We start from the raw sequence: 16,011 nt of genomic DNA, 5'->3' as shown, positions 1-16,011 counted from the left end.
AAAAAACAACAGATTTAATAGGTTACTGAAATGGTCACAAGCAAGACAGGACTAAAGACAAGTTTTTTTTAATAAACCTTTGTTTTTATTAGTCTTATGCATTAAATTTCCAAAAAGGATGTTTCCGTTCCATAGATGACAGTTTTACAGTGATCGGGCTCCACATAAGAGTATATGACATGCAATTAAAGAAAAAAAACAACAACATAAGAACTCATATTTTACATTCTTAACCTCTGCCCCCTGAAATGAGTCATTATTCAACCTGAATTAAAAATAAAGACCCTCTCGTTTAGACTTTTGGAGATTTTTTTAAAAACGGTTTTTTTCACTTCCTTACAAATTTTCTTATCAGCAGTTTCTGGTGATCATCACGCCATTCTCTCCCCAGATGGAGTCTGCTTCTCAGACAGTAAAGACAGCATGAGTGGTGACCAGAACAAGGTCACATAATCAATAACCTGGCGAATATCACTAGAGCCCTTCTAATGTAGCATTCAGAAGGCTGGCAGGCAGGTAAAGTAAACTGTCATGGAAAGTAGATGCCATAGCAGTTGCCAGTATAACATTTCAACTTATCCTAGTGCAAATGCCAAAAAAGTCAGGAATGTATTTCTGTTCACAGTTACAGCTAATGAGAGTTCACCAGTCACAAGTAAACTCGGTGACTAAGTATTAAGTACAACACATTCACTTTCATTTCTACAGTCACTGGCAGGATTCAGCAGGGCAGTTCATATGCATAAGCTTATGTGAAAATGTTACAAACAAGACAAATGTTATGACATCTTTCACAAAGTCCAGCCTCGGAGTTGATTGAACAATAAAGTTTAGGTTAATTCTAAGATATTCTCTCCATCTCTATCATTCGTTACACTTAATAAAGTTGTATTTAGGATGTAAACATCTATGGCATGTCTTTTGGACTCTGTCGGTATGGATTCTTTGTGCTGTCATTTTCTAATAGTCACGAGAAATCACCAAACACGGGGGTGTAGGGGTGGTGGACTGTGGTTTTGAATGGCAGTTCCAAGCCTATTATGTATATCTAATGTTTCTGGGCTCCTGACAACAGAATTTGATCATCCAGGTCTTCAGACGCAGTCTCCGATAAAAACAGTTCCATCTTTCTGAGTTAAGATGTTTCAGAGAAATATCAGCCAGGACTTGATGGACTTTTTAAAGCATCTGAGACCTTTCATGTATAATTTTCATTGCTCTCATTCACCTACATTTATTTCTATTTTACCATAACTTTTTAAGTATTCCCTGTAAAAAAAAAATAAAAATCTGGATTATTCTGTGTATAATAAAGAAAAAAAAACTCTTCGCTTTTACACTTTCATCTATGAAACCAAGGATTTTGTTAAACTGAACAGCTCCACAAACAAGTGTATATCATGCAACCAGAATGAGTTCAAACAGCTGCACATCACGCACGGACACGCACAGGTGCGACAGATGAGTTACCGCTTACCTGACGTAAAGATGACATGGCAATAGCCCTTTTCAAAGGCAATTCACATGCTGTGATGCCTCGAAACGAGTCCCGCTGAGAGACTATTTTACATACAGAGGATGTATGGCTGTAGTTTCCATGAAGGGCCAGTAACCAAAGCCATGTCCATAATTCTACCCGCTATGGTGGGGGGCTTACTCTGTTCTCGCAGAGGTGCACATGGCCTGGCTTTGGGTGATGTGGGAATCATTTTTTAATGTAAATAATCAAAACTATCAAGATGATGTTCCTCATGCCACCTAACTGAAGCCCACTGCACTACCAACCATCTATACATCTACGGGCTGACAAAGAAGAGAACACGCACACGTATCTGACAAATCCAGTGTATTTGCAGGAAAGCTGTCCAGCCGATGAACAGCTGGGAATAAACTCTGAACTTCATCCCACTTAAACATGTTATGGCATGGCTGTGTAATGGGCTGTGAAAGTTTAGTTTTAGAGCAGTTTTTAAATAGGAGACTCAAAGAATCCTATTTTATACATAAATGTTGTTTCAATGCCCCTGTGGTACATTTTCTTAAAATAAAATACAGTTTCTATTTTTTGTGTGTTTTTCTTTGACCACATCTTTACTGACAGCTAATAATCTCCAACACTCTCCAGTTCAATCTCTCTGGATACAATGCACAGATTCTGTTGCCTGGAGACTCCTACAGAAACGGGGAGTTGTTTATTTTTTCATATTTGGGTTAATTTGGTGTATTCTCTACCAAACATTGCATGCTCAACATCTGAAAGGAATGTGTTAAGTATTCTTCTTTTTAGACATGGCACAAAAATAGCTCAAAGACACACTTACACGGTATAAACCAGGACTATATGGATCAACAATATGATCTCACATCACAGACACATAGAAAGACGCACACATATAAACACACACACACTTACAGTACACGTGTTGCACACTGAGACAGAACAATGGCTTTTTTTCTAAATACATTTTCTTTGTCTACATGTTTAAAGATACAAGAATGGTAAGGATTTACAAACAAATTTATCCCTTTTTTTCGCTTCTTTTCTTTTCTTTTTTTACGGGAAACAAACATGAGACATGTAACTTGAAATATTCTCTTTATATAATTTTTATTGCAATCTAAACAGTATGGCTTTGTCTAGTGAAAATTCCTATCTGAGCTAGAAAAATAATAATAATAAAAAAAATGAAAAAGGTGTTTTATGGTGTTTATGCCAACTTTATCAATGGTCCTAATAATCCCTAAAGTTGTTCTAAGTCACAGACTCCTGGAACAATGTACGGACAGTACATTGTTCCATCACTAACCACTGACACGTCATTGGGTCTTTTAAGAATAACCAACATGCTTTGTTTTATTGATTAATGTCCACATAGTAAATAGATTTTGTTTTCATCTACAGTACACCTATTTTAACATGACAAATCACTATGATATTAGTTGGATTAACTGATGCAGGATGCAGAATATTAGTAGGCTCTTTAGGCAGTGAGACACAACAACTCACAGACCAGTTATCCCAGGCTCAGTCTACGGTAACATTACCTATTAATTATGGAATACCTTTGAGGAAGAAACAGAGCATCGGTTTTAGCTTAGCGGCGGTCCCTGGGATGCATGCACGCGCTGAACGAGCTTGCTGTGTGTCTTCTGCAGGCCTGGCACGTATGATTGCAAATAAAAGTTACACATGCACGTCTTTGTTTATGACGAAAGAAATAAGGTCTTACCAGCATTTCTTTGGTCTGGATGTCGATGAGTGACAGTCAAGGTAGATTTGTACATTAAAAGATGAAGGAAAAGGTTAGCTCAGGTGGGATGTGAAGTCAATTTCAATTTCAGCACGTTAATGAAAGTGTGAAAAACACCAATAAGTTAATCAAGTGCTTAGTAACCAAATCAACCCGTTGCTAGTGGAGATGAAAGCATGTACCAGCAACCCTCAGTATCCCATTGGTCAATGCTCTGATTGTCTATGGCACCCACACCACCTAAATGATGACAACTTGGTCTGTTAGCTTATGATGAATGAAAATTCACACGTTGACATGAGTTTTTAAAATGTTTAAGCAGTAAAGTTTCTCTTCTGTCAAAACGTAGTGGCAGTCTAATCAGCTGACCAGATTAGAAAAGCTCTTGTAAAACTAGCGGTGGAAGCAGAGGGGATCTCTTTTTTTATCCTATTTTTCGCAGACCGTTTTTTTTTTTTGGAAGCTTTTGATCTTAAAAGGAATTACAAATCATATTTTAATATTTTGCAATTATTCTGGCATTTCCACAAGTTTGGATGCTTTGAACATTGGCACCATCATCAACCATATATGCCCACTAGAAATCCTAATATCAAATACGTTATTCCAAAATTGTCCAGTCTTGTATCTTTGAACGAGTGCCTACATGCTACCAACAGCGTTGACTCAAAATGAAACCCTCATTTACAATTCCTTTGCTAGAGGAGATGATATGAAGGCACGTGTCCTAAAAACTCAAATGTTGATTTCTTGTACTATAAAGGTCTACACGAGGTTTGTAAAAGTCGAAAACACCCATTGATTTAAACAGAACATGCTCCATCAACTGGAAAACGCGCTGGAAGTGCCATTTAAACACAAAAGTAAGCAGACACGAATCCACTGTCGTCCAATGCTGTTCTCCACGATGGCCATGCTCCGTCTGTTCTTAATGGGCGTGAACAAGTGCAAAACAACTCAGGTGTAAGAAATGTGAAAGTTTTACAACTACTGCGGTAAAGAAAAGAGGAAGAATGACACTGTCATCAAAGAGTAGAAAAAGCAAAGTAAAGGTTCTCTACAAAGGCAGTGTGTAGCCTCTAACAGTTTGACGAGGACACCCCCCCCCCCCTTCCCCAAATTCATTGTGATCCCAAGAACCTCAACATGCCCCGAATCTACACTCAAACCCCAACAAATTATTTCCTCAGTCTCTTTTCAGTTAACCCAAAGAACCCTTCCTCCCTCTGCCCCGCAGCCTCACCCATGCCTGACCGGACCCTGATTTTAGGGTTCATTTGATTTGTTTTGTGTTTTTTAGTTTTACTTCTTGAACATGTCCTGTAGAGGTCCAGGCAGAAACTTGAGGACGGTGTCAAGGATGCTCTCTTCGTCTTCCTCATCATCATCTCCGCAGCCTCGCGGAATCGCTTTCTTCGGGCGTGTCAGCGATCCCTCGCAGGCTTGCTCCATGGCCGCTTTTTCCTCTGCCTCCTTCTCTTCCTTCTTTTTTAACCCATACTGGACGAAGGAGGAACACCGGTGATGTGCAGGGAAAAAATAAAGGGTCATTAAATGACGAGTGAGACCCACCTCTGTAATCAGACCTAAAATGACATGCAGCATCAGTGCCAGTCTGGGGTGTAACGTGTTACAAAGTAATGCGCTACTGTAATAACATTACGTTTTTCAGGAACGCAGTAAAGTAACACGTAGCGATACAAAATTTCTTCTTTTCTTTCCAGTCTTCCCAGTATAGGTTTTTGTTTAGCGTTGAATTGGTTTTGCCTTTTGTTTCGTACTTCAGCCACAATAAACAGCTAACTTTTGGTTAAGAATCAAGTTTTCATTTTGCGTGTCTGCGTTTGGGTCCTCCTCCTCTGTCCAAGGAGTCGGAAGCTGATTGTGACAGAAAGAAAAGTATCAAACAAGTCTGTGTTTCTAAAGTGGAATCATCTCTTTGAACTTTTCTTTGTGTTGTTGTGTTCACATTTAAACTCTAACACAAAAATTGCATGTGCGTCCTCATTAGGCTCGGGTGTGTTGGCGTGCTGGACTGTAGCCTCAGGTTTATATTGTTAGCTGGTAACTAAGTAATTTCTGTGTGTTGCAGCTCAAGTAGCATACAGTAGTGTAGCAGTTTCTCCAGCTTGTGCATTACTTTTGAGAAAAGTAACAAGTAATGTGTAACGACCCCAACACTAACCTTGTCCCTGATGGTCTGCCGTACTTTTTCCCTCTCTGCCTCCATGCGGGCGTGTTTTGCCTTCCTCTCCTCCTCCTGCTGCCTCAGCGCCTCCTGTCGCTCCTCCTCCTTCTTGGCTGCATCCGGGTCCTTCTCCTCCTCCCCGCCTAACATCTTACCCATGTCTTTGGTGGCCCCTGGACAGAAAACATAGAAATACTGTAAGTTCCTTCATCGTTATTATTTTTTTAAATCCAGATGTTAAATGTTTCCAAAACCGAACAAATAAGAAAAAGAAAAATAAGTTGCAGCAATAATTTCACTTAAGAAGAAGTCTAATAATACATTTGTGGCTGCTATGACGCAGACCGATTCAAAAGATAACATGTACCTGACACCTGCTTCTGTCATGGTTATCATCATCATCATCATCATCATAGTTTATTTACATAGCACTTTAAAAACACACAAGGCTGACCAAAGTGCTGAACAATAGAAATATAAGAGATACAGTAATAATAATAAATACGATAAAATAATAAATATATTAAAAACAAAACACTTTTTTTTTAGTCAACTATTAAAATACTGTGTGTTTGCATTTCTGAGGATTAGGTGGTGAACAGGTTCACCCAGGAGCTTCAAGGTCCGTTGGAAACAAGACGGAAGAAGAACAGCCAGCTGGAAGAGCTTCAAAGAAACACTGAGACAGAGGAAGACACATTCTTCCATCTGCTGTGGCCATCTGTTATCTCTACCTGTACCTCCGCATTCTGCTACTAAACATAATTCAGACTGAACGTAAGTTTTCAAAGTTTCTGGGCACAGCGTGTGGTGAAAAAATGAGACTTTATTATTATGAAGGAGATAGACTTTGGGCCTTTTTATACTTACAAATGAAAATATTGATCAATTAGAAAAAAATCTGAATGAAATCAAATCAAATATTTAACATCATTTATCAAACAAAAATGCTAACAACCTCTGATTACAGAATAATTAGGTACACATCCCCAGTACAGGGTCGGAACCTTGCATGCTTTTCATTAAAAGTCTAAGGTTAACACTTACAATAGTAGAGTGGTGTTATCGGTGACGGTTACAGTCAGATACAATCAATTCTCAGAAATCTAAAAAACTAAAGCAAGCTGAGAAGTTCCCAGAGCAGTAAACAATTTTTTTTCTGAAAACATTGATTCATTCGGATTCATTCATTGGCATTTTCTGTGTTACAAATACATTTTTTGGTTTATATCATAAAGAGATTAAAACTTAAACCACTGAAGGAAGTCTTTAATCTGCCTCGTCCACATTCTTGGATACGTTTCCCACACACTCACTCTTACTTACATTTGTCACTGGAGTTGCCTTTCAGATGTGAAAGCCACTCCCTCCGGTCTATCGATATTGCTGTTGTTACCTCCGTCTGATCGATAGTAAATACAGGACCACCTGAGAGTGTACAAATTATGGATTGTCCAGCAGAGAGAAAACTTCATCTGAGTATCGATCTGCCTCTCAGGGACTGGTGAGAGGACAGTCTGGCTGGCAGCCTGGTTTTCCAGCCTAGTGCCTTTCTTAAGCCTCACAAGCTGAATATGTCTTACTGCTCAGGCTGCTCAGGTTAATCATTGGAACATAGTCTTCTTGCGGTCCTCGATATGTTCATAAATACAAATACAATCGACAAGGTCTGTAAGTGGCCTGTTTGGAAGCAGATGGGGTCATTAAATATTGATTTTATCCATCATCATCAATTACAAACTCTATAATCTATCACAGATATATTGCAGTTATTTATTGTTATATTGCAGTAAAAATCCGAGTTAGTACCTCTCTTGCACAAGAGTCTAAAGAGACCAATTCTGAGTAAATTACTCAGAAGAAATGTGGCTTTAAAGACTCTGTGGTTCTCTCCTGGGTTTGTGAGCCTAGGGGCAGCTGCTCCTGTCGCTCCTCAGCAGACTCATGCAGTGGCCCTAATTGCCCTGCAGCGCTGTGTGGTGGCAGCAAACCTGCAGATGACAAATTAGCGCTCAGCTGGTGGGAGGGGCAGGCTGTGAAATGTTCCCTGTAACTTGCTGAGGAGGTGGGTTAAGGTCAGAGTGTGTGCTGTGGAGCTTTCATTGTGATAAAACACTCAGTTACACCGTGTGTGAGCATGTACAGCTCATGAATCAGACGACCTTGGTTTTTGCCTTCACCTTAGAAATAGCTCAGTAGTTTTCAGATCCTTTAAACAGAGTATTTATCGCATGAGGTTTGCTTCTTTGTTCATTTGCAAAAGGACAATCTGTTATGCAGCAGAGCTCCAGTTATTTAAAAAAAACAGTATGCAGCTGTATTCTCCCTTCAGATTATTTTTGAGGTGATGTCCAAGCACCGGACATTTCATGTCTCATTGTGATTTTTTATAGTACTGATGGAACATAGTGAAGTTCTTTTATTGTTTTTTGCTCCCAATGTGTTCAGTAGGCTCATTCGCTGACAGTTATCTGTATCCATGCAACATGGGTTACAACACTTACTTGAAGCTGTTTACCAGAAAATATGTTCACCAACTCAATGGTAAGTGTCAATAAACACAAAGTACAGCTGAGTCTAATAATGATGTTTTATGGTTATAGTTTCTTAATCACAGTCTTTCAAGTCAAACTAACTATGACTACCTTTCTGGATCAAATGCAGGAACAGCCAAGTGATGTTTCCACCTGCCACCATTAGCACGATTAAAAGTTTAAGGTGTTTTGATAAGACTGTGCATGGTGAATATAATCTGTGTCAAGGATGCTCTCTTTGTCTTCCTCATCATCATCTCCGCAGCCTCGCGGGATCGTTAAAATAATTTCCCAGAGAGGCAGAGCATTTCCCTTTGCCCTTTTAACCACTTCAAAGAATGCATTTAGCCCGACTCTTGTATTTTGCTCATTTCTCTCTCTGCGTTTCAGTCTGTCGTTCCATTACCGTCACTGCAGTCCTTTCCTTTCCTTTGCTTCTCATCCATCTCCCTGCTCCACCTTCACCACCTCCAACAATCCATTAGAGGCAAGCTCACAGATTTCCTCTGCAGACAAAGATAGGTAGTTTGAGGCTAAGTGCTCTAACGCCCTCAGTCCTTGCAATGTGCATTCAATCACTCATTACTTCACTATTTCCCAGACTCAAGTCTTTGTGCCACAGGAGCTGTAACGTACAAAAGCTCTGGGTTGGAAGGGGCAGAGATATGGAGCGTGATGGTTGCAGCACGGCTTCATCAGCATAAACTAGCTACCCAAAAGGCAAACAGTGGACAGCAGAGAGTCTCTGCAGATAAGATTTGATTGATTTAATAGATTTGGCTGAAGCTGATTAAGGAATGAAGTGGATAAATGTCTCAGCTGTATGTGGACAGATAACAGCAGAGAGAGAGATGCTCGTCATTACAAGCAGAGAGCTTTTACAAGGAGTAATTAGCAGCTGGGAATGAAAACCTCAGAAGAGGCTGAAATGGAAACTGAAATGAAATGGAGAGTAGATGTCTTTGTTTTATTTTCTGCAGTATTTGTCATTTTTATCTTTAAGTGCCTCTGCAGCCCTCTGCCCAACTGGAACAATGATTTGTTCTGTGTGGTGGGAGAATTTTATAAGGCATAAAAATTAACCATAAATTAACTAAGAGCAAAAGAAAAACCAAAATTATTGCTCCTGGTGAAAATAACTGGGCATCACACACACTCAAGGATGTGAGAATGAACAACAATAACTTGTCCTGTACAGAAATGGTTGACCGATTTTCTTTTGTTTTGCTGTAAATAGATCAATATCTTTTTTTGGTCTTTATTAAATAAATAAATAAAAAGGGTTTTTGAGGCTATCTGGAGAATAACTAATGTTGACTGCAAGCTAAAATTAGAGTAAAAGACATTTTTCCATAAAGCAACTCCAGTAAAACTTCTTTTTTCTCCAGGAAACATACGGAAACCTGCTCTACTGAAAATATATGTTTCTCTAAATAGATCAGTAGACCTAAAAATCATCATCAAGCGGCTCTACTTAATAATCATTAGGAACCGTCATGTCAAACTAAGTGCTAAACTTTACAAAATACTCTGATTCCTCAAACTCTGTCCTGATAATCGAACCCTCTTTTAAGCACCTGGCCTTAATCCTGAAAAATAAAAAATATGAAATCCTAAAAAATGAAGAGCAAGGCATTTTCAATAACCATCATCCTGCAACATTTTCAGGTTGAATCCAGGAAAAAAAGAATTTCAAAGAGATCCATTTGCAAATCAGGTAGATCTGACTGAAAAAGCCTTTTAAAAAGATTTGTCAGACTCTGGAATACTTGGTGAGCAACTACGACTTTCACTGGAAGGAAACTGATCCTGGTCTGGGTTTGTGTTACACCTAGTAGCACAAAAATAAAACATTTCATTGTTAGAGGAAAGAATACATCCAATTATTTATAGAGTAATTATTTAAATACATAAAAAATGAATAGAAACTGAATGATACGACATCAGAGATCTAAATTTGGACAACCAGCAGCGTCCAGATATGGTGGTCACTTGCAACATACACTATCAAATTTATGATGGATAATACATCTTTTGCAGAAAAGATTATGGGTTAACCTAAAAGCATTGTAGTTCTGTATGCATTTGGTAGAATTATAAGAAGCCAGTTTGCAGGACAGTCGACGTCTGTGTTTCAGACTTTCATTCGCTTTGTTTTCACTTGTTTAATTTCATTTCACTCATTTATTATGTTGACTCCATGTTGAAAAAATGCTTCTCCAGTGCATTTAAATGCAATGCCCAATGCAATGGGTACTAAGACAGTCTTGGTACCAGCAGCAATTAGAGACAAAGAGCCATCGCAGCCACAGCCTAAAAAAGTGTGGTTAGACATCAACCTGCTCTGAGAAGCAGAAGGGTTTGTATGTAGAATGATTAAAGACATTTTAAAGACTCAAATATCCCATTCAAATGTGTTTTGATGATACACTGACAAGCTGATTTTTCAGTTTTTCAGTGTTTTAAAACCATGAAATATAGAAACACAAAGTTCTCATGCTCAGTTATCATTGTTTACTCACTGAACTTCACTGTAACGGAAATTCTGACCAAACTTTTCATTTAAAAGAGAACAGATGATAAAATTAATTAATTAATAAATAAAAGACAAGCTATGCCCCACTGACTCCTCCGGCCAGTCAGATGGATGGCAGTGCTGTTGGTTAATTTGTCAGGGGTGGGGAGATTTGAAAAATGAAGCTCATTTTAATAATGGATTACCCTCGTTACCAAATTAGGCCTTCATAATTCACATGAGTGTCTGGATTTGCCACATCGATCAGATATTCGGGCAGCATGACAGGGTAGTTGTTTAACCCTTTGTCAGAATTCCACATTTCCAACTGGGAGCTTCTTTTTGCGGAGTCTAATCGACCGATCGCCATGCCCGCTGGCTTCCTGTCATTACTGTATCCTTATCTTCATCACGCCTGCACAGGAAATGAGAGGAGAAGCGCGACCTGCGTGGTCAGGACCGGTTCACGCTGATCTCTCAGAGAATATCTGAACATCTTTTATTTGAGCTTCTTTATGAGAAACGGCGAGACATTCGCATGTTTGATAACCTTCAGAACACAAAAAAGGCACGGAGTCCATATTAGGAATAAAATGAACGAACTGATGGCAGAGACAAAACATGGGCAACAGAGAGACTCAGAGATCACATCTTATCACTGGGGTTAATGACAAATTTCAAATATCCACATAGCTAATAATGTTTCACCTTAAAATGAAAAGTCACATATTGTTCTGTGAAAACTTGCTTGATATTTTTGCCAGTCCAAAGAACCCAGATTTCTGATAAAAAATAGTCCTGCTCAGATCCAAGCTCTTTGTTTTGAGGGGTACAGTAAGTGTTGGACATGCGTGCAATCATTTAATCTGAGGATTAAAATTTGATGCATGTACTATTTCATGATATTTGAGTTAAAAATACAGAGCATCTCTCTCTCGCTCATGTGTTTGTGCAGAGTTTTGTTCCCAGCCTGTGTGTGGATCGATCACGCTGCCCTGGACTGATTAATCCAACACATGGAAACTCTGATGAATGTGATTTGTAATTAAATAACCAGTAAATACAAACTGAGGCCTGCAGCTGAAATCTATACCTCAGGCTGCACCAATGAAACGTTCAGGAGGTCTCCCACAAGTAATGACATTAGTGAGGCTCAGCCTGAGAGTGTGTGAGGCTGGATTAGACAAAGTTTGCTTCCATGTGTTGTGTTTTACTGCACACACCTAAATTAAATGACATTTTTCTCTGTGTTTGTGCAGATAAAGCATAAACCGGAACCAGGCCTCAATCATGTCCACATGTGGAGAATTCACAAAGCTTTCCAAAGGCTCAGAAAATACATCACAGAATAAATGTGCACTGTCGTCTACGTGTTGATGGTTTTCTTTTCAAAGGAAAAATAAGTCTTTTTACAAAAAATGTTTCCACCAAGCTTGGAAACTACTATTTAAAATTGTTTAAGAATTAAGTTATAAGAGTGTCACATCTGTTTCATTGTGTTTCTTTTTAGTTTAGTTTTTTAATGTTGAAGTTTCAGGATTTTTTTCTTTGAATTTATGGGATAAATCTTCACTGAAGACTTGAGGAAAAAAAGGTTCTGGAAGCTGACGCATCAGAAACAGGAAAAACTAGGCAGTGTAAGAATCTGAGCAAATGGTAAATAGAGAAAACTGCAGTGACTGCAGTGATGGAAACCTTGTCGTAGACAGGGTCAAGTAACTCACTTACCCACAGCAGGAAAGAAGTCCAATCCATGCAGCCTGAGCCCACAGAAGAGCTTCAGTAGAACAAACCTCTGAAAGCCTTATGATAGAAAGATGCTGGTAGACATATTGTGTAGACCGTGGTCAGACTGTCCACAATGTCCACTGCTGAAGGCACCTGTTCTGTGGACATCAGTATCTGAACTGAAGCTGGCTCCATTAAGAGGGCCAGTCCCCACAGTGCCCCCCATTTCCAGCTTTACAGTAGAAATAAATATGGTTTTGGCCTCTATGGAAACTTTTCAGGCAATATAACTTGGTCTTGGTGCTTTGGTGTAATAAAGTGGGGGTTCTTCACAATATCGACTAGCTAAAACGTGCCTGATCCACAGTAGGAAAGACAAATATGACTTTAGTAAAAAAAATGTACATTTCTTTTCACTTTTTTATTCCCTTTCTCCTGTTTATTTCCATATTTCTGTGTTTGTATGTTAATGGCACGAGAGTTCCTCACCTCATTTAAAGCCAGCGTGTAGTTAATAGGTTACTGCTGCCAGCTAGTGTCATGGAGATTATGTTTTGCTTCTGTGTGCTTCACCCTAAAGACCAAAACTCCATACAAAACATATGAAATGAACACTGTGCTCACAATGTTTTCTCCACTGATGTTCCAAATGCCAAAAATGATGAAGTGTTAATATTTAAATGTAGCAGAGTCTTTTCTTATTAAAATAAAATAAAAACAAAAATTTTTCAAATAGTTTTATTCAGTGTTAGTCTCCCACTATAAAAAAATATATTAGGGGCATTGCTCTATCAGCTCTTTGCCATGGCATTAATAATTTACCTACCATTGATGCCTCAGCTTCCATAGACCTGCTATCTCACTATAACAATGAACTTATCAACCTCTTAGATACCTTGGCTCCCCCAAAAAACTTGAAAACTTGAACTCTCGCTCTGCCCCATGGTATTCATCCGAACTTCGCCAACTTAAAGCTACTGGACGCCACCTGGAATGTCTCTCCAGGAAAACAGGACTTACTATTCATAAGGACATGTATCTCAGTCATATACAACATTATGAAGAAGCTATTCATCATGCTAAATCTGCCTACTACCCCTCTGTTATTGAATCCGCTAAAGGGAACACACACTTTGTTTTCTACATTACATAATATTGTTAAACCCCCAGATACCTTTGAAATACATACACACTCTGCTGCAGTTTGCAACAACTTTACCAACAACATCTTTATCAACAACTGTCCTCGTCCTGTGATATGGTCAATTGTTCTATCTGCATTTTTTGCCCTTCTCAACTGTCATCCTCTCTATCCAATTTTGAACTTCCCACAATAATTCAGCTAACTTCCATAATTACTAAGTTAAAGTCATCATCGTGTAAACTTGATCCACTGCCGACTAATCTTGTCAAACTCTCATTCCCGTCTCTTGCCCCACTGATTACTAATATCATACACTCCTCTCTTATATCTGGTTCTGTTCCTTATTCTCTTAAAACTGCAATAATAACACCCATACTGAAAAAGAATGGTTAAGATCCCTCCAATCTAAATAATTTCAGGCCAATTTCAAATCTCCCTTTCTTAGCAAAGATTCTGGAAAAGATATCTAGCTGCACAGGTTCATCGTCATCTCACTGGAAATAACTTGTGCGAACAGTTTCAGTCCGGCTTCCATTCAAGTCACAGTACAGAAACAGGCCTAGTAAAAATCACCAATGATCTTCTGCTTGCAGCTGACTCTGGACTTATCTCCAACCTCATTCTCCTTGACCTCACAGCAGCTTTTGACACTATCTCCCACTGCATCCTTCTTCACAGATTAGCATCTATTGGTATCAATGGTACAGTACTCGCCTGGTTTACCTCTTATCTCTCTGGCCGCTCACAGTTTGTTTAATTACTCACTCACAGATCATGGTCTACTCCAGTTAATTCCGGTGTACCCCAAGGCTCTGTCCTGGGTCCTTAACTTTTTATCATCTATCTACTACCCCTAGGTAATATTTTCAGGAAGCATAGCATCCAGTTTCACTGCTACGCAGATGACACCCAGCTCTACCTGTCCCCCAAACACACAGCTACTCTCCCACCCAGATCCATTTCTGACTGTTTAAGTGAAATCAAGGTCTGGTTTACTCACAACTTTCTTAAACTTAATGGCAATAAAACAGAATTCATTTTATCAAAACTGACTATAGTCCCAACCACAAGTCTTTCATTATCCATTGATAACTCTGTTGTCACACCTTCCCCTCAGGTTAAGAGTCTTGGTGTCATCCCCGACAGCACTCTGTCCTTCACAGCACATATAAATAATATCACTCGGTCTTCCTACTTTCATCTCCGTAATATTAACCGCCTTCGTCCCTCACTCACTCCAAACAGTACTACCATACTTGTCAATGCTCTTGTCACATCTCGTTTAGATTACTGTAATTCTCTTCTCTATGGTCAACCTCATAAATCCCTCCATAAATTGCAATTAGTTCAAAATACAGCTGCTCGTATTATTTCCATAACTAGGTCCACTGAACATATAACACCTGTTCTTAAACAGCTCCATAGGCTTCCAATTCACCTCAGTGTTAATTTCAAGATCCTACTTCTCACTTTCAAAGCGCTTCATAACCTTGCTCCTCCATATTTATCCGATCTTCTCCATACATACTCACCCCATCGTACACTCTTTTTTTTCTAAGCCTCAGATTCTGCAGGGTTTTTATTTTTAGACTAATGTCCTTACACGACCACCTCAACACACTCCCACTTCATATCAGAATGGTCATGTTCCACCTCAGGACTGAAACCGTGTTTTGTTTTTTGTTTTGTGTGTGTGTGTGTGTGTGTGTGTGTGTGTGTGTGTGTGTGTGTTTGTTTGCTTGTATATATTCATGAACAGCCAGCTGTGTCCTGGTGAAATAAATGCCACCCTGTTCCAAGGGAAAAGGTCACTGCACTCAAGCGCACCTCTACAGGAGCTAAATTACAACAAACACAAACATTGGGGAAGGATGGATGGACAGGTGGTTGGATGGATGATAAAGGAATGGATGAATGGGTGGATGGATGTTATAAGGAAATGGCTGATGCTGTTTTACTTGTTCAAATGTAACAGCTCATTTAATATTATTAACTGACAAAACTAACACTATTAGCAGACAGGTGCCAGTACTTAACAATAAAGTAACACAATTTTTTTAGGGACTATGAAAGTATTCTGATTCTGATGATTCTGATGAATGTGACGACTTTAAAGCTTGAGAGAGGAAAGAGGATCACGGTTACTTTAATCCCATATTTGTGTAATAAAGAATGTGTTCAGATGCAAGGAGGCAACGGTTTGCTGTCAGTAATGAAATTATTTAATCTTATTTACTCTAATATGCCACACGTTAGCAGCATTATTTACAAAAATATTATGTGCTGTGAATCAGGGTTGACATGACTTGGCGTTGTCACGATCCTGGGTCATTTGACCCAGCGTTTCAAGTTTTAGTTTTGTTTTTTTAAATGTTTATGGTTTATGTTTAAGTTCATTAGGTTATCTAAGTTCGTTTGTTTATCAGATTCCCTTGTGTTTTCAACGCCTGTGTTAAGTCTTCCTTGTCCTTTTATGTGTTTCATGTCTGTATGTCTTTTATTATCAAGTTCATGTAGTCATGTCTAGGGATGGGTATCGTTTAGGTTTTATCCGATACCAGTGCCAAATCGGTACTTTTGAAACGGTGCCGGTGCTCAAACGGTGCTCAAACCGGTGCTTAAAGAATGGAGAACACAAACTTTGTCCAAAA

General features: G+C 39.0%; 1 protein-coding gene across 1 annotated transcript in view; it reads right to left on the bottom strand.

Moving 5' to 3' along the window:
* Positions 1 to 83: 83 nt before the first annotated feature.
* The window catches only part of cplx2b (complexin 2b), a 62,289-nt gene continuing 46,361 nt past the window's right edge, over positions 84 to 16,011 (bottom strand). Inside the window, exons 3-4 of the mRNA XM_005737762.1 lie at positions 5,437 to 5,612; positions 84 to 4,751 (exon numbers count right to left, since the gene is read on the bottom strand). Coding sequence (XP_005737819.1) covers positions 4,554 to 4,751; positions 5,437 to 5,612 — 374 coding nt within the window. The 3' untranslated portion in view covers positions 84 to 4,553. The remainder of the gene's footprint in view (positions 4,752 to 5,436; positions 5,613 to 16,011) is intronic.

This window comes from Pundamilia nyererei, unplaced genomic scaffold, assembly GCF_000239375.1.
Source record: "Pundamilia nyererei isolate P.nyererei 1_Seehausen unplaced genomic scaffold, PunNye1.0 scaffold00079, whole genome shotgun sequence".
NCBI classification, from domain to species: domain Eukaryota; kingdom Metazoa; phylum Chordata; class Actinopteri; order Cichliformes; family Cichlidae; genus Pundamilia; species Pundamilia nyererei.
Note: the sequence above shows the minus strand (reverse complement) of the source record. Positions and strands in the feature narration are given on the sequence as shown.